Source organism: Cannabis sativa, chromosome 8 (genome assembly GCF_029168945.1).
Source record: "Cannabis sativa cultivar Pink pepper isolate KNU-18-1 chromosome 8, ASM2916894v1, whole genome shotgun sequence".
NCBI classification, from domain to species: domain Eukaryota; kingdom Viridiplantae; phylum Streptophyta; class Magnoliopsida; order Rosales; family Cannabaceae; genus Cannabis; species Cannabis sativa.
The window spans coordinates 16,827,405-16,846,524 of NC_083608.1; the positions used below are offsets into that span (position 1 = coordinate 16,827,405).

At 36.9% G+C, this 19,120-nt stretch overlaps 1 protein-coding gene and 1 non-coding gene across 2 annotated transcripts; one reads left to right on the top strand and one right to left on the bottom strand.

Moving 5' to 3' along the window:
- Positions 1–892: 892 nt before the first annotated feature.
- Positions 893–1,000, bottom strand: LOC115711800 (small nucleolar RNA R71). The gene has a single exon (XR_009684235.1). It is a non-coding gene; the product is annotated as a small nucleolar RNA R71 (small nucleolar RNA).
- A 14,518-nt stretch (positions 1,001–15,518) lies between these two features.
- On the top strand, positions 15,519–18,134 carry LOC115698928 (NAC domain-containing protein 90). The gene is made up of 3 exons (XM_030626127.2): positions 15,519–15,924; positions 16,016–16,320; positions 17,518–18,134. The coding sequence occupies exons 1-3, from the start codon at positions 15,729–15,731 to the stop codon at positions 17,875–17,877; spliced, it is 861 nt and encodes a 286-aa protein (XP_030481987.2). The 5' UTR covers positions 15,519–15,728; the 3' UTR covers positions 17,878–18,134.
- The last annotated feature ends 986 nt before the right edge of the window (positions 18,135–19,120 follow it).

Sequence of the window (19,120 nt, forward strand, 5' to 3'; positions counted from 1 at the left end):
TTCAAATTTTCTTGTTTTTAAACCATAATTACTTTTGATTTACCGAATAGAATCATAAGTATAATTTAGTGGTACTTAATCCAATTCCTGTGGGATCGACCTCACACGTGTGAGATTTTACTACTTGATTGCGTATACTTGCGTAGCGTTTAAAAATATAGCAACAAGTTTTTGGCGCCGTTCTTGGGAATTGTTTAAAGATTAATATTACATAAAATTATACTAACTTCTACTTTGGTATATTTTCTCTTCTTGATTTTTCTAACCTTTTTCTTGCAATATTTTCTTTATTTATCTCAAGGGAATCCTAAGTGCATGCGCGTCAAGGACAATCGGTCATATTACCGAGTTGATCACGAAATTGAGAAAACCTGCGGGAAGAATCGAAAGAACAAGAGGCAAGAAAGAGTTTCGACAGAATCACTTTGAAACACCGGAAAATCATGGTACGCCAATGTGAACAATAATGTTGGGAACAATGGGCGTAATAATGGTAATAATGGAGGCGCTGTGGAAGATCAAGCTAATGGCCGAAGCTTGAGAGATTACATTCTCCCTACTCTGACGGGAGTGCAGTCATGTATTAGGCCACGGCGGTGGATGCAAACAACTTCGAGATCAAACCTCGCCATCCTTCAAATGGTGCGATCTTCGGTTCGGTTTGGTGGTCTCCCTTCGAAGATCTAATTTGCATCTCTCTAACTTCATGGAACTTTGTGAAACTTTTAAAGTTAATGGAGTTAGCGACGATGCCATTAGATTGAGGTTGTTTCCATTCTCTCTCAGAGAACGAGCCAAGAGTTGGTTGAATTCTTTGCCACCGAATTCTATTGCTACATGGAATGATCTGGCAACAAAATTCTTGTCAAAGTTCTTTCCTCGACAAAGTCTGAAAGTGAGAGGAGAAATTAATAATTTCTCGCTAACAAGATAATGAATCTCTCCATGAGGCCTGGGAGAGGTTTAAAGATCTGATCAGGAAGTGTCCCCATCATGGTATAGAGAGTGGATCTTGGTTCACAACTTCTACAACGGGTTGGTTGGTAATACTAGAACTCTAATAGATGCGGTGGCGGTATGAGCTTTTATGAGAAAGAGTGCTAATGAGGCATATGATCTATTGGAGGAGATGGCTCTAAACAACCAACGGTGGCCAAGCTTGAAAGGAGTCAATCCAAGAAAGTAATGGTGTGTTAGAAGTCGATGCCATCACAAAGTTAACGGCTCGGAGTTGAGGCATTGACTAAAATCATTGCGGGGCAAGCTAAGCAAGCCCAAATTGTTTGTGAGTTATGTGGAGGAAGTCATCACTTTTCGGAGTGCCAAGCGGATGTGGATGATTTGCCAATGGATGAAGCTAAGGCCATTGGGAATTTTTCACGGAAACAACAACAACAACAATTATGGGTTCAACCGAATAACAACCGAAGAAATAGTGGGTTCTATCAACAAAGAAATCGAACCAATAGTTTAATCGGCAACAATCCTGCGGTGGAAGTTCTAGTTTGCGGAGACAGTTCTGCTCCAATTCATGAGTGAAACTAGATCTTCAATTAAAGAACCGCGGACTCGGATGGGCCGGTGGCAACTCGAGTAGCAACCCGCCCTCAAGGAAATTTGCCTAGCACCACTGAAGTTAATCCTAAAGAAAGCGCAAGGCAATTACGCACGAGGAGCGGTAAGAAGTATAATGGGCCTGAGTTACCACAACCAGTTGAGGTAGATGTAGAAATAAATGCTCAACCAGTGCCAACACCAACACCGGCGGAGAAGGCTGCGGTAGCCCAACACCACCACAACTGACGGTCTTCCACCGATTAGTATTGATCATCATGTAAAGATACCATATCCTCGGTGAGAAAGTCAAGCTTAGACAAGCGAGTTCACCAAGTTTCTAGAAGTCTTCAAAAGACTTCACATTAACATTCCTTTTGCCGAAGCTCGAGCGGATGCCAAGTTATGTGAAGTTTATGAAGGAAATTTTGTCAAAGAAGAGGAAGATGGAAGACTATGAGACGGTGGCTGCGAAGAGTGTAGCGCTATTCTACGAAGAAACTCCCTCCAAAACTCGGAGATCCGGGGAGTTTCACTATTCCTTGTACTATTGGTAAAATTGAAGGGATAAATGCACTATGTGATTTGGGAGCCGATATTAACTTAATGCCCTTGTCGGTGTTCAAAAGATTGCACTAGGTGAAGCAAGCCAACTGCGTAACTCTTCAATTGGCGAGATCGATCGCTAGCTCACCTAGAGGAGTCATTGAGGATGTGTTAGTAAAGGTGGACAAGTTCATCTTCCCGGTGATTTCATTGTTGGATATGGAAGAAGACAAGAATGTTCCTATCATTACGGGGAGACCTTTCTTGGCAACAGGAAAGCACTAATTGATGTTCGAAAGGAGAGTTAAAGCTAAGGGTACAAGGAGATGAAGTTGTATTTAATGTACTCAAGCAATGACCTATCCTACGGCTAGTGACAACCGTTTTGCAATTGATGTGGTGGATCGAGTTGGTGGAGACAAAGACACATGCTTGAAGATCCTCTTAATCCGACTTTGGTACAAGAAGAGGTGGTAGAAACAAGATGGTAAGGAAGCTTTTGAATATGCTATGTGGCTCGATTCTTATGGACCGCTGAATAGAAAGTATTACGAAGAGTTAGAGTCATACCAACAAAGCCTACCCCATCTACCGAAAAGCCTCCTCAACTAGAGTTAAAAGTCCTACCGAGCATCTCGGGTATGAATATTTGGGTGAAAATAAGACACTTCCGTTATTGTGGCTTCTTCCTTATCTTCTGTAGAGCAGTATAAGCTATTACGGGTTTTAAGGAAGCATTCAAAAGCCATTGGATGGACTTTAGCAGATATTAAAGGGATCGGCCCTTCAACTCGTAATGCATAGAATCTTAATGGAGGAAGGAGTGAAACCAACCATTGATGCACTGACGTAGATTAAATCCACCAATGAAGGAGGTTGTCAGGAAAAGAAGTCTTGAAGTGGTTAGATGCGGGGGTAGCGTATCCTATTTCGGACGAGTAAATGGGTAAGCCCAAATTCAAGTTGTTCCAAAGAAAGGAGGGATGACGGTGGTGAAGAATGAGAAGAATGAACTCATCCCAACTAGAACTTGTCACGGGATGGAGAATTTGCATTGACTACGAAAACTCAACAAGGCCACAAGAAAAGATCACTTTCCACTCCCATTCATTGATCGAGATGTTAGACAAGTTGGCGGGACAAGAGTACTATTGTTTCCTTGATGGATACTCGGGGTATCACCAAATAGCTATAGCACCGTGAGGATCAAGAGAAAACAACATTCACATGTCCATATGGTACTTTTGCTTTTCGACGAATGCCATTTGGGCTATGTAATGCTCTGACAACATTTCGAGAGGTGTATGATGGCTATATTTTCGGATTTAATAGAAAAGTGCATCGAGGTGTTCATGGATGATTTTCGGTGTTTGGCTCATCGTTTGACTCAATGTACGAGTAACTTGGAGTTGGTTTTAGCAAGATGTGAAGACTCTAATTTGGTGCCGAAGCGGGAAAAGTGCCATTTCATGGTTACGAAGGAATAGTCTTCGGGACATAAAATCTCAAAAGAAGGTATTGAGGTTGACAGAGCCAAAGTATCTACAATTGAGAACTTGCCTCCTCCAATTTCGGTGAAGGGAGTTCGAAGCTTTTTAGGTCATCTTAGGGTTTTATAGAAGATTTATCAAAGATTTCTCCAAAGTGGCCAAACCGCTATCCAATCTTCTTGCTAGTGGAGTTCCTTTTGAATTTGGGAAAGATTGTCTTGAAGCATTCCAAATTCTCAAGGAGAAGTTAATCTCGGACCGATTGTGACTACACCAAACCGGGAACTACCTTTTGAAATCATGTGCGATGCAAGTGATTATGCTATTGAGCAGATCTTGGGACAACGGGTTGACAAGGTATTCGAACCATTTATTATGCAAGCAAAACCTTGAATGATGCCCAACTAAACTACGCTACTACGGAAAAAGAGATGCGGCCATAGTATTTGCTTGTGACAAATTTCGACCCTACTTAATTGGTAATAAAGTGATAGTGTATACGAGATCATTCAAAGGCAATCAAATACTTGATGACTAAGAAGGATGCCAAACCACGGCCGATTCGTTGGGTTCTTCTTTTGCAAGAATTTGATCTAGATATAAAAGACAAGAAAGTGCGAGAACTTGGTGGCAGATCACTTGTCAAGACTAGAGTGGAAGAAAGTCGAATACAAAAGAGGTACAAATAAATGAACAATTTCTAGATGAACAACTCTTTAGTGTGAGGGAAAGTACGATGGTACCATGGTATCTTATTATGTTAACTTCTTGGTCGCCAATATCACTCCTACGAGCTATCTCGACAACAACTAAAGAAGTTCTTTTCGAGGTGAAACATTACTATTGGGAAGAGCCAATCCTCACAAGCAACGTGCGAGATCGGATAATAAGAAGGTGTGTGCCTGAAGAGGAGATGTATTCTATTCTTAATCACCGTCATGCTTTACCATGTGGGGGACACTTCGGTGGAACTAGAGCAGTTGCCAAGGTGTTGCAAAGTGGATTCTTTTGGCCAACGCTTTTCAAAGATGCTAGTACTTTTGTGAAGGCATGTGATCGTTGTCAGTACAGAAACATCTCGAGGAGAAACGAAATGCCTTTGACGGGGAATCTTGGAAGTAGAATTGTTTGATGTATGGGGGATAGATTTGATGGGTTCTTTTTCTTCATCTTTTAGCAATTTATACATCCTATTATTTGTGGATTATGTGTCAAAATGGGTGGAAGTTTGCGGCCACACCGGTTAATGATGGTAAAACAGGTCCTTCGGTTCCTTCAAAAGAACATATTCACTCGGTTTGGAACTCCCGAGCAATCATAAGCGATGAAGGGAGTCACTTTTGCAACAAACAATTTGAAGCACTCCTTTCGAGATATGGTGTTCGTCATAGAACGACTCTACCTTATCATCCGCAAAGTAATGGCCAAAGCCGAGATTTCTAGCAGAAATAAAGATGATTCGGGAGAAAACGGTGCGAGAGATCAAGGAAAGATTGGTCAAGAAAGTTGGATGACGCATTGTGGGCTTATAGAACGGCGTTCAAGACGCCAATCGGGATGTCACCATATCGGTTGGTGTTTGGAAAGGCGTGTCATTTTAGGTGGAGTTAGAACACAAAGCTTATTGGGCAATGAGAACTCTAAACATGGACTTAAAGGCTGCCGGCGAAAAGACTACTACGAGTTGGATGAGTTGGAAGAATTTCGAAATGAAGCATATGAGAACGCCAAGATTTACAAGGAAAGAACTAAGAGATGGCATGACAGAAATCTAGTCAGAAAAGAGTTTCAACCTGGTCAACAAGGTCTACTCTTTAACTCAAGGCTAAAGTTGTTTCCTGGTAAATTAAAATCAACGTGGTCAGGGCCATTTACGGTGATCAAAGTGTTTCCCTACGGAGCAGTGGAACTAAAAGGTGAAAGTCCTAATACTTTCAAAGTGAATGGACAACGATTAAAGCTCTACTTGGGGGGTCAATTTGATCAAACCAAGTCCGCCATGATTCTGGCGCCACTTTGAAGATCTCGATCAACGTCTACCGAGCGACGATAAAGTTAGCGCTAATTGGGAGGCAACCCAAGTGTTCTTTTGATTTAGTTGAACTCTCTTTATGTTTACTTTTATTTTTCTTGATGTTCATTTTTGTTTCGTTCTTTGAAAAAAAAAAAAAAAAAAAAATTTTTTTTGGTTTGTGGTCAGTGGCCGCGGCCATGAAATGTCTGGCCGCGGCCAGAATTGTTATACAGAAAGAATCGTATTTTGGAGGATTCTCGCCGCGGCGAGGTTGCAGGTCGCCGCGGCGAGATAAGACTTACAGAATCCTCCGTATTTTCACGGATTCTCGCCGCGGCGAGGCCACATGGTCGCCGCGGCGAGATGGTCAGATTACCCTTTTTAAACCCCAATTCCCTAACATTTTAAATCAAACCCCACACTCAAACCCTAACTTCTCCCAGCCGAAAACACCATTCCTCACCATTTTTTCTTCATCTACTCCCATTCAAACTCCTTTTTCATCAAATCTAACCATAAACTTTCATCAACAATCATCCTAAACCCTTCTTTCTCACATTAAACACTATTTCCCACTTAAAAATCCATTCCAAAATCCCTAAACCTCACCCAAATTTCAGAAAAATCACTATTCATCTTCTTCTTCCCTAAAGCTTCAAGGTTCTCATCAATGGAGGTTGACTAAAGAGTGATTTTCATTGAGGTATTGATTCTAAGACTTCCATTCCAATTTTTATTGAAGAATTTCTGAATTTGTTGGATAGTTTTGAATTATTTGGTGGATATTTGGGATTTTTGCTATATACATTGTTGAAATTGATTGTGTGAATAGAATTGGGTTAAATTGAAAGGGATTTTAATCACGGAAGTCAATTTTTAAGGGGAAGTCTTGTCAAAATTTTGAAAAATCTTGAAAGTTAGAAAAAATTTGGGAGTTATGGGTCCAAAGAGGTCAAGGGTCAATGAGGAGGGAGCTTCATCATCCAACCCATCTAGGGGACGCCCTAACCTTGATAGAGTTAGGTTTGCCAACGTGGAGGCTCAAGAGAGGTTTTTAAAATTGAAAGATAGGGCGTTCATTGAAGATAGAGGGATAGACATAGTCAACCTAAGCCAAAGCCAATATTCCCCACTGCTTTTGCATCTATTAGGGATCAAATCCTAGAGAGGCGGTGGACTAAGTTCGTCGATGTCAGCGAGCGTGGTAATCAAACTCTAGCTTTGGAGTTTTTAGCCAAGCCTTTGAAAGAGAGGAGGGAAAAGTTAGAGTTAGGGGGTTAGAGTGCACCTTTCTACCGTAGACGCTATTCATGCCCTTTATGATCTCCGAACTTTCACTTATGAAGAACAACAATTGAAACAACAATTCTATAATAGAAGTACGAATTATGTGGATATGGGCTGAGACTCTAGGGGTATCACGGCCTTAGGTTCCATGAGCTTAGTGGAGTACCATACCAATTATACCGATGTGAACTCAATCCGGTGGCCAAGGCTTGGCTATACTTTGTTAGTGCGAGTTTGCTCCCCAACAAGCATTTTTCGATGCTCAAATGGACGGACTTAAATGGGTTTATGGTATTATGAAAGGGTATAATGCGAATGTGGGGGATATTGTTCGAACAACCTTTGATATTATGGTTGAGGGATCTTCGGTGGAGGAGCGGGGTTGGCCGGAATAATCACCGACCTCTGTGAGAAACATGGAGTACCACGGTGCTCATATGATACAAAGGTACCGCCCCGGCGCCTATTACTTTGGCGGCGTGCGCTTCAAACCTCCTCATCCTCATGGCCAACCGCCAGTTCAAGGAGGTCCTCAGGCAAGAGAAGTAGAGGAACGTGAGGACATCGAACCACCACGTCTTGTCGGGCCTCTTGACCCTGCCATGCAATACACTCACAATCATCGGCTGAATTATCTCGATTCGGCGGAGACATTCATATGCAAAATTACATGGCCCAGAGGAGTATCTTCGATGAGCAGCAGGTGGCTCAATTGAACACCCTTGTCACGAGGATGAACATCGGTGTGGAGGATCCAAACTATTTTCCCATGCCACCCCGTTTCAACCCGTATGACCAGCCACCGCCGCCAAACCCCTTTTAAGGGGCGCAGGTAAGTTTCTCTCCTCCTGGTTTATTTTCACACATTGGGGACAATGTGCATTTTAGTTTGGGGGGGGGGGGGAACTTAATCTATTTTTTCGCGTTTATTTGTTTTAGTTTAGTTTGTTTTAGTTTTTTTTTAGTCTTGCGTGATAGCTAAATTGAAAAATGGATTGAATTGTTGTTATTCACTTGTGCAATGGATTGAAACATAACTGTGTGCTTGACTTGCAACTGTTTGAATTAAATTGGATGTGTGCTAGGAAGTGATTCATGTAGGTTTAAAACATTTGCTATTCTCACATATCACTTGTGTTCTATTTGGATTGTGGAATGATTGATTGAACATGGAATAGAATTTGTTTGACATACGCTCTTGAAGCGAAATCCTTGATGATTTTTGTTTGGAAAATGATTTAGGCAAATTTTCTTTGGATCGATTGAGCCTTTCAAGCCTACCTGAAAAAATTTTTTTTTTCCTTAGTATACCCAAAGTTGAGCCTTAGCCTGTTTTAAAATTTTTCACCACTTCACGGAGCTGAATTCGTTATTCTAAACTCTTTTCACCCTGAACATATTTTGTTATGCCATAAGCCTTAAAGCAAGTTTGGGGGGGGGGATAAGTGCTGTAAGTGAAAAAAAAATATATAAAGTGTAGGAATGAGAGATTGAAAAAATAATAAGAATATTGTGTGTTGTGCCTATGAAAAAAAAAAAAGGAAAAAAATGTGTCTTCTTGAAAAAAAAAAAAAAGTTAAGAAAATTATGAGGTGCACACACAAGAAAAAACTGCAATCTCTTATTTCTGTTTTTGGGATATATGGAAAGAAAGCAAAATAAATGTCTAGGCTTGCTTGGTTAATAGTGCTTATGGTATAGTTTAGCCTAAATGACTTCTCATCTACCCATGTACCTAAGCCATGTGATTTTAACCGAAAAAGACCTATTGATTCCAGGTAGAAATTTGTCAACATTAGTGGAGAGAGGTATGTCATTCAAACTTATTGATCATGTGTTAGTGGGATGTTGGAAAGTTAGAACAGTTGTGATATTGATGGGAATTGCGATGCTTTATGTTTGTATGAATTACTTACTTGTAAACTGCACATTCAACTTAGTTCTTAGAGTTGGCAAGTTGAAATTCTGGTTATTGAAGGATTGAAGTTGTGCAGGTGGTGGTAACAATTTAATTGTTGGAAAGTTCAGCTATCATTTTTAGTTTTTTTTTAGTTTAGTCTTAGTTTACTCGGGGACGAGTAAAGAGTCAGTTTGGGGGAGTTTGTTAGGCTATTTTTAGCCTATGTTTTGGATCCAATTTATGTGCATTCTTAGCTGTGTTGGGACGGAATTACGCTTGTTTTCTATGTTTTTAGGTTCTTTGGAGTAAAAGAGGTCTCGGGTGCAGAAATTCACCGAAAGACGTCTTGGCCAGAAGAAAAACTTCATATTTTGAGTTTTTGCATATCCGGCCGCGGCGATGAAGAGTCTCGCCGCGGCGAGATACGAAAACGAAAAGTGCCTAATTTTGGCACATTCTCGCCGCGGCGAGAGGAAGTGTGGCCGCGGCGAGATCCCGTACGGACCGGGGGTAATTTCGTCCATCGAACCCTAAATTTCAAGTATAAATAGAAAACTGCGATTGGAAGTCAGGGAGAGCGATTTGGAACCCTAAAACACAGCTGAGAGCGGCAGGAAGAGCGTAGAGATTCAAGTGAAGATCCAGAATTCACCCTTAAACAGTTCTTTTCTTTATTCCTCTTTAATTTATTAATGTTGAATATTGCTATAGGAATGGTTATGGATTTGTTTCTGAACTAAATTTCCCATTTAGGGAGGATGATGATTGTTGTTTAATGTTTTCCTAGTTAATGTTTAATTACCATTCCTCAATTCTTGTGTGTGTGAAATTATCTTAATTTGTGTTTAATTTCATGTTTAAGATTGATCACCTTGTGCATGCTCTATGATCTCAATTCAAAATCTGAAAAGTGAGAATTGAGAATGCTAAAATTAAGATAATCGATGTTCTATGTGAAACGAAAGTATTTACATGACTTATGTGACGAGTAGATTATTGCTTAATGCTGATTTCATGTTAGTTTAATTAAGGAATTAATTAGATAACATGTGATTTAGAATCTAGAAGATCTGAAAGGAGCTAGGTTATTTTATAATCTGTCATTCACCCCAAGAATAGGATAGTAATTAATCATTAACAATTTGGGTAAACAACAACAGGATTCTCCTCCCTATTGTCTCATCTTGCTCAACTTTAAACTGTGTTATTAAGTTTTCTGAATTTCTTTCAAATTTCTTGTTTTTAAACCATAATTACTTTTGATTTACCGAATAGAATCATAAGTATAATTTAGTGGTACTTAATCCAATTCCCTGTGGGATCGACCTCACCTGTGTGAGATTTTACTACTTGATTGCGTATACTTGCGTAGCGTTTAAAAATATAGCAACATCGGTCTGGTTTGTACCATGTTAAATTTGCTCTTGATAAATGTTTAGTGAATGGTGCTTGGCTAACGCTGTTCCTGAGAGCGGTCATTAGCTCCTCTCTGACTTGCAACTCTGATCACAGACCTCTTTGCCTTCTTACCGGTGGCTTGGAAGATAAATTTTAAAAGAAGCTTTAAATTTGAAGAAGGCTGCACTCAAGACGATAGGAGCAAGTTAATGGTTAAATTTGCCTGGAATTCGGTTATTCACTTTTGGGCTCCTACCAGGGTCTTCAAGAAAGTTAGAGCAACTCGGGTCGCTCTTATGCACTGGAATAGAACACAATATTGTAGAATTGACACCTTAATTAAAGATCTGGAAAGGAAACTCAACTTCATTCAAAATCTAACTGTGGGGGATAGAGATTGGACTACTAAATGTGATATCCGTCGATTTCTCAACGAGGTCTGGGAGAGAAGAGTTATTTGGGAAACAAATGGCCAGGGTTTCTTGACTCAAGGAAGGGGATAAATGTCACAACCCGAGCCCTAGGCCGTGGCAGATATGTAATATCCATAACTTGGGTGGTCAAAGGTCACACTTTGACCCTTGTAGGAAAATAAAGCTTGTAAATGATCATTTTATTTATATTTTAAAATACTAATTTAAAAGATATGGATTAACTCCTATATTAATAAGAAAATATTAGTAATAAAATCAGGACCACTCATCAATATAAAAGAACAGTAATATCCCCACAGTTATGTAATCACCAAATAGATAGATTTAATAAGTCAATAAAATACCAAAATAATACCTAGCATCCATCATTTCTCATTTCTAACTAATACAAAGCTAATTTAAGTCATCCAGACCATCCATTTGTTCTTAAATACAAAATCAGTCTCATTAGAAGGTGAGAGAGTAAAATATGACTAAACTAATAACGACATTCCTTTCCCAACGGTACCATCCTCATCCACTAGCACCAAACTGAGTTCCTGGAATGGGAGAAAATAGGGAGTGAGCTTATAAAGCCCAGTAGGAAAACAACTAATATCAAAGGACCCTTGGTTTAATAAAATTCCTGCATGGTTAGCTTTGTAAAAATAAATTATCTCATCAACAGTATCAATATGTACAAATAAAGTAGAGAGACCACAAATAATCACAATTCAAACGTCAAATGCATATCACACCGTCCACTAGACCCCTAGCTCTCAATACCAATCATAGAAAACGACATCCAAAACCGGGTAGTCGCATCTGATATCCACCATAAATATCGGGGCTCAGATTTAATTCACTCCCTGTACAGATTCTAGGTCTTTCACCTACAGGTGAGTGCACACCTGATCTACCTATGATGACACAGAGACTAGGTCGTGAAACAACAATATGCACCGAACATGATCAACATGGCTCTCATCAGTATAACCAAAGCAGGCAAATAATAAGCATAACAAAAGAACATATTCCTTTTTATTTTCTAGAAAATTCGGCAGCATAACAGCTGTATTTTGAATAAACCCAAAAATCATAATCTGCATAAATATTTGCACACAAAAATATATTTGGCACTTAGTGCCCCAGAACAGTCCAGAAAATATGCAGATTAAGTTTTCAATTTTTCAAACAATTTTGTAAATCATAAAAATTAGAATATGTCTAATGTTATACAACGCATATAAAAATCAAGTCCAATAATCAAGTTGAGTCCCTACCTCTCCCGAGTCGTTAATTTTTTTTTTCCAAAACACGATCGTAAGCTCTTAAGTCCCGAGCTCCACTTATTTAGTCCAAACTTACATATTACTCTCACCTATACCACCAAATGGTTAAATAATTATCATTATGAAATTCTACATTCAAAACCGAGTCCAACGACATATAATATGATTATATTTAAAATTTGAGGTTCCGACGCCTCACCTAAGCGGTGCACATTAACAATCGGTGGCGGTAAAAATTGGTGTACCGGAAATATCGCCGAAAATAGGAGTAGTATATATCAAAACGACCACCTCGACGAGTAGATCACACCCATGCCAACCGTTTGTCAAAATGGTACACGATGTCACTGGAAAGTCGCAGGAAAGGGGCAGAGCTACAAAAATGTCACCTAAAAAGTAGTGAACTGGGAAAAATGGTTTAATGTAGGTTGTTCTCCTCGACGAGCTGAGTTTAGTGGTGAAGACGATTCGTCAAACGGACGTCGGAGGTGACCGGAAAATCTGTTCAAAGTTTGAAATCCCAAACTTTGACTTGCGATCCCGAGTCAACGGCGGCGAGAGGAGCGGCACCGCTTGGGGGTGAGGTCGCCAGCACTTGGGCTTTCGATTTGTCCGGCGCGTGGGGCCGGGTGGTGGCCGGAGGTTGGTCGCTGGAGTGGTGGTTATGGAGGTTTATGGGTTTTATTTTTGTATTTTAAAGAAAGAGAAAGAGAGAAAGATAGATAGAGAGAGAGAGGGGAACGAAGGGGTTCAGTTTTTATTACATATAATAATTTTTTTTTTATATACATATATATATTATTTATTTATTATTTTATATATATATAAAAATATTTGACTCGGTCAAACCGAGTCTTTACAATAAATGTCCTAAGTTCTTCTTCGTCTCGGCTTCTATCAGAGGAGAAGGAATGCTATCGAGAGTGTCTTGAATAAAGATAATATCTGGATTTCTAGACGGGATTTAATTGGTACAAAATTCATCGACTTCTTTGAAGGAATCTTCTTGAGTGCGAATAAGGGTCACAATCTTGACTGCGACCACCTCATTTAGGATAGGATATCTAAAGTTGATCAGGCTAAACTTGTTAAAGGCCCTACTCGTGAGGAGATCCGTAATACTCCTTTTTTCATGAGTAACAACGAAGCTCCGAGGCCAGATGGGATGTATCTGCTTTTCTTCAAGCACTATTAGGGGACTGTGGGAGAGGATTTTTGTGAAGCAGTCTTAGACTTTTTTTGGATGAGCATTATGCATAAGGGGGTCAATGCCACGAACGTTGTTCTTATCCCCAAGGTCCAAAATACGAAAAGTCGAGCTAACCACTATAGACCTATCTCTTTGTGCAATGTCATGTACAAGGTCATTTCTGAAATCATTGCCAATAGAATTAAGCCCATTTTACCCTCCCTAATATGCCCTACCATGCTTTTGTTCCGGGTAGGAATAATTAGGATAATAATGTGATTGTCTAAGAAATTATCCAGTCTTTCAACCGGAAAAAAAAAAGAAAAGAAGTTTATTTTACCATAAAAATAATAGACCTTATGAAGGCTTATGACAAATTAAGCTGGAGATTTATTTGTTTTAGGGCACCTTAGAAGTTTCGGAGTTGGATCTTCCAATGTATAACAACCACCTCCCTCAATATTTGCCTTAATGGGAGACAATTAGGGAAGATTATGCCTTCTTCTAGTCTTCGCCAGGGCGACCCCTGTCGCCTTACCTCTTTATTTGGACTGCGAAAATTTTGTCAAGACTTGGTAATTGATGCCTAGTGTAAGGGCACTGTTAAAGGTATTAGGCTTAGTAGGGGGTCCTATTATCTCTCATAAATTCTTTGCGTATGACCTAATCTTGGTTGGAAAAGTGAATATAGAAGAAGTCAAAGGCTACTGGCAATGCCTTGATAGGTTTTGTGTCTGGTCTGGCCAGAAAGTTAATAGCTCATAACCTCTATCTTCTTTAGTAAAAATACTTCCAATGGTAGGAATCAAGTCTACTCTGGGAATAGAATCCCCTAATTATAATATCAAATATTTGGGGTTACCTCCAGGGGCGGAGCCAGGACGAAATGTTTAGGGGGGCCAAACCATATTAAAATTTAAGTGATAAATATTTCAAATATATTTAAGTTGATAATTGAGATTAAAATATTAAATGTCTCTCTTGCATATAAAATAAAGCTTAACAATCACGCTAGTTACAAAAATAGTGGTCGGTATTACTTGGTTTGAAATGAGAGAAAAAAAAATTTAAGATGATATCTAATTCTTTGTAAGGCAGTTGTGTTGATCTTATAAATTTTTAATTTTTATATTTTTGTTAATAAATTATGTTGTCGGTTGTGGTTTTGCTAACTAGTTATATTATAATATTTATTAAAATCTAATAATAAATGGAAAGTAATAAATGGTTTGCAAACTGAAAAATGAAAATTAATCACTTTAATATTATTAGTATTGTTAAAATGTATTATATTGACCATTCTGAATGAGTACAATATGTATATATAAATTCATTTTTCTTATTCTTTGACATTATTTTTACTTTTCGATTTCAATTTCATTGAAGGGACCATGTCACAAACAAATAATAAAAAAGACTCACATACATTAAAAAAAGAAAAAAAAAAGAATATGAAAAGAATATATATAACATATTTTGGGTGGGGGGGCCAAGGCCACTGTAGGCTTGTATGTGCCTCCGCCCCTGGTTACCTCTCTTTAGATCCAAACAAAAGGATGTCGACTTCAATTTTATTTTGGATAACCTCGCTTTTAAATTTCAGGGTTGGAAAGCTAATACGCTATTTAAAGCAGGTCGTGCCACTCTTATAAAGTCTGTGGGTTTATCTTTGCCCATGTATGTTATGCATACGACTAAACTTTCCAGCCGCATTGCTGCTAAGATTGATTAATGGTTTGTGACTTCTAGTGGAGATTCGAAAAGGGAAACTATGGTCTATATCTAAAAGCTTGGGATAAGATTTGCCTTCCTAAATCTTTAATTTTCAACAAATTATATATATTTTATACTTAAATATTTATTTACGCGAGCCAATTAAATTGTGTCACGTATACAAAATCTCCATGTGGACAATACTCTCTGTACACATGGATAGCCAACATGACACTTAATATTAAAAAGTAACTAATCAAATCCGCACTTTTACGGATCAAATTGTGGATTGAATTTGAGCTATTGTACAGATTGAATTATATCCAAAATATAAAAATCTACACTTAATGCAGATCAAATGCAGTAAAATAGTATAAATTTAATTAAATGAACACCCCTAATTATACAATATATCTCCTCTAAGTTAATATATTATAATTTGGTCGTCTACTTTATATCTAACATTCAATTTTTCTGTGCAGTAGGAAAAATTCCTAGGGGCAGGTGGCATATATATATTTATTGCTATTAATATAAATTAATATTATCCTACATATTTTATTTTAATAAATAATATGAAAAACCGTACATGTACAATTATCATAATTTCTCTGTAACATAACACTAGTAGTAATTTTTCTTTTCTTCGTCACAAGCGCGTGGAACTTTCCTTTCCACGCTTATAAAAACATCACCACAAATCCCTCTCTCTATCTCTTTCTCCTACTTTTCCCTTACCAAACTACCTTGTACCTTTTATATATATATATATAGCTTAGAACTTGTATAAATATTCATGTATATGCGCATGCATCTTCGCCTAACTCTGTCATTTCATTTCTCCAAAATTTCTCTCTGTCTAAAATCTCATTAATTAATTTATATATAGACTTTGAATGAATTCATAGCTAGGTGATGATAAGATCATATTAATGGAAGATAATAATGGCATTATTAATGATAATAAGTCAAGAATACCTGGTTTTAGATTCTACCCAACCGAAGAAGAGTTGATTTCATTCTATCTTCATAACAAGCTAGAAGGTGAAAGAGAGGATTTGAATCGGGTCATAAACCGGGTTATTCCTCTTCTTCCTATTTATGAATTCAACCCTTGGGATCTTCCACGTACGTTTATATATATATATATATAATTAATTTTTGTTAATATATTGTATGAAATTAATTAATAATTTTGTGTTAATTAATATTTGATCAGGGTATTCAGGAGTAGCATGCCAAGGAGATCCAGAACAGTGTTTTTTCTTCATAGCAAGGCAAGAGAGTGAGGCAAGAGGAGGTAGGCCGAGCCGGCTAACGGAGAGTGGCTACTGGAAAGCCACCGGCTCTCCCAGCTACGTTTACTCTTCCAGAAACCGAATAATCGGACTCAAACGGACCATGGTATTCTACAATGGGAGGGCGCCTCATGGTACCAAAACCCAATGGAAGATGAACGAGTATAAGGCTATTCAAGGAGAACCAACTACTACTCCTTCTGCAACAATATCTCATCTTCCTCTCGTATGTTTCTATTTTTACTAATATTAATTAATTACACCCAATTTATATATATATATATATATATTCATTATTTTATGATAATCCCATGATTATAATAAATCATCTCAAGATTCTTGATATATATATTTTTAGAATAAATATGAAGCCCTAATTATTAATAATTAATATTATTTATTAATTCTACAAAACATTAATAGCCTTAATTCTCCAATATCCTTCTTCTCTCAAATCAATATATAATTTTCACATCATGATCTGATGTTCATCTTTTCTTGTAGTGTATTATATATATAGTATTGTATTTAGTATTATCTTAAATTGTATTATATATTGTATTTTATACAATACTATATTAAATTATAATATCCAAATATTAAGTAGATATAATTTAATATTAAGTACAGTACTATATTAAAATATAATATCTATGATACAATATAATATTATACAATTCTAATACCATGCTGTATACCAAATTAAATAATTTTTTATAATACAATCATTGAGCGTATATATATATTAATATAACATATATGCATATACAGACGAACCTAATTGAAGCCTAATTAGGGCTTATGCCCACCCTCATTATATATTTTTCTTTTCTTTCACAAAGTTTAATGTATATTTTTTCAAAGTCTTTTATGTGTATATTTTGGCATTTATACAATATCATTTTCATATGTTGCAATTTAGTACTTTTAATTTCATGCAAATTTTGATATTTATGTCCCATCTAAATTTTGTTATTAAATTTGCTCCTAATTAATGAACAAAATTTCTGAGTGTCTGCCGTATGCACATATATAAATTATATTTTTTAAATAATTGTTAAGTATACATATAACCATGTGGAAATTAAGTGAGATATATTGAATCTAAAGTTAATATAATAAACTATAATTGTTGACAGTAAATTTAAAAAATCATCAAGATCATTTTACATATTAAAAACATATATGCACGTGCATTTGCTAAAATTTTATGATGACCTAAGTAATATGTAACTAATAAGTCATTTTTAATAAGTGGAACTAATCTTAAAAACAAATAATTAATTAAATTTACTTTTCTATAAGTTTATGTTAAATTTGTGTGTAATTTACGTGCATCATTAATACAACATTATTTTTTAGTATACTAGAGTGTTGCTAATTTTTTATATATATATATATGTATAATTATATGTGCATGCAGTTAAGGCAAGAGTTTAGCTTATGCAGAGTTTACAAGAAAACAAAATGCTTGAGAGCATTTGATAGAAGGCCTACTAGGGAAGAAATCATAACTATTAATCCCACCACCACCACCACCACACTTGATCATCATCATCACCAACACCAACCGTCTTCCCTTCCTCCTCAGCTGCCGCCGCCACTACTCACCGACATGATGAGTACCACTCCTTCCTCTTCTGGCGGTGGCAGTGGTGGCCAGCCTTCTCAAAGTGTGGAGAGCGAGTACTTGAACACTCAAACTTCGACTGATAATAATAATAATTATGATGGTACTACTGATACCTGGGGATGGGGCTGGGATCAGTTTAATTTATTATAATCGAGAACGTATATATATATATACTAGTAAAAAGTTACGTGCGATGCACGTATTCTAAATTTTATGTTAGTTATTTTTTACTTTATTTAAAAGTTAACAATTAAAAATTAAAGAAAAAATATTATAAGTTATTAAGTGAGATTATTATTATGTATATCTAAATAATCTGGTAGTGACAGAGTAGTTTAGCTATATAAGGCTGAAACCGGTAGGCTTTGAGCCCTTTACATGTTTAATGTCATTGTTGATTTCACCAATTGAGTTATGAATAATGGTTAGAACATAGTTTAATCTCATGGTTCAATTGTAAATCAAAATATAAAGAATTTCTATGAGGGATAAGTCGAAAAGTCTAGCCATAAATGTTTCCCATTGTTTTGGTTTAATTTGATATTCTACAGTTCTGCTTCTCTCAACTATGAATCTATCCAATTACAATAAAGTAAAATCAACAATTTAAATATCAACTTACCACAACCACAGAGTTATCCTAAGTGATTCTTCTTCCAACTCTTCAAAATAATGCTTAAACACCTGCAAATGAAAATAGAACAAAGCAACTATTGTTGTTGGACATTAAATGTGATAACTGAAACATATAGTTTGGTGATTCAATGTGCTTATATTCCGACAAAAAAAAAAAAAAATTCAGGTATATATATGTGCTCTTGAATTCTGACATATAAAGTCTAGTATATATATATGTGCTGATTAAGAGTGGAGACCATTGCCACCCAATTCCAGATCCACAGCCGAAAGAATTCTATGATGGCGGTGGACATCATGGTTTTTCAATGCACCTATAGAATGCTCTTTGCCCTTAAACTTATTGTGCATGGAGAACACAAAGTTACCATTAACACTCAAAAACAAAGCCAAAGACGATAATTAACCCAACAAAGCCAATCTCGTCCGTAGGTCCATTTAAACACAAGAATCTTAAAATCTAAAAATTACAGCAACAGAAGTTTACATGAGAGTATATAAATATATATATATGTATATACATACTATATGCTACAACTGATTATCAAAAAACCATTGAAATAAATAAATTAATTTTTCTCGTTAGCTTCATTAGGAAAAAAAACTAAAAAAATAAAGTAATAGCTTATCTTCAATTACCATAGAAAGAATAGTTTCAACATTAATGTCAGTAGTTTATTTGGATTTGAAGATAACAGAAGGACGAGTAAAAGACCTCTACTGCTGTACTAACCTTCCTTATTTTTCAAGGAACACG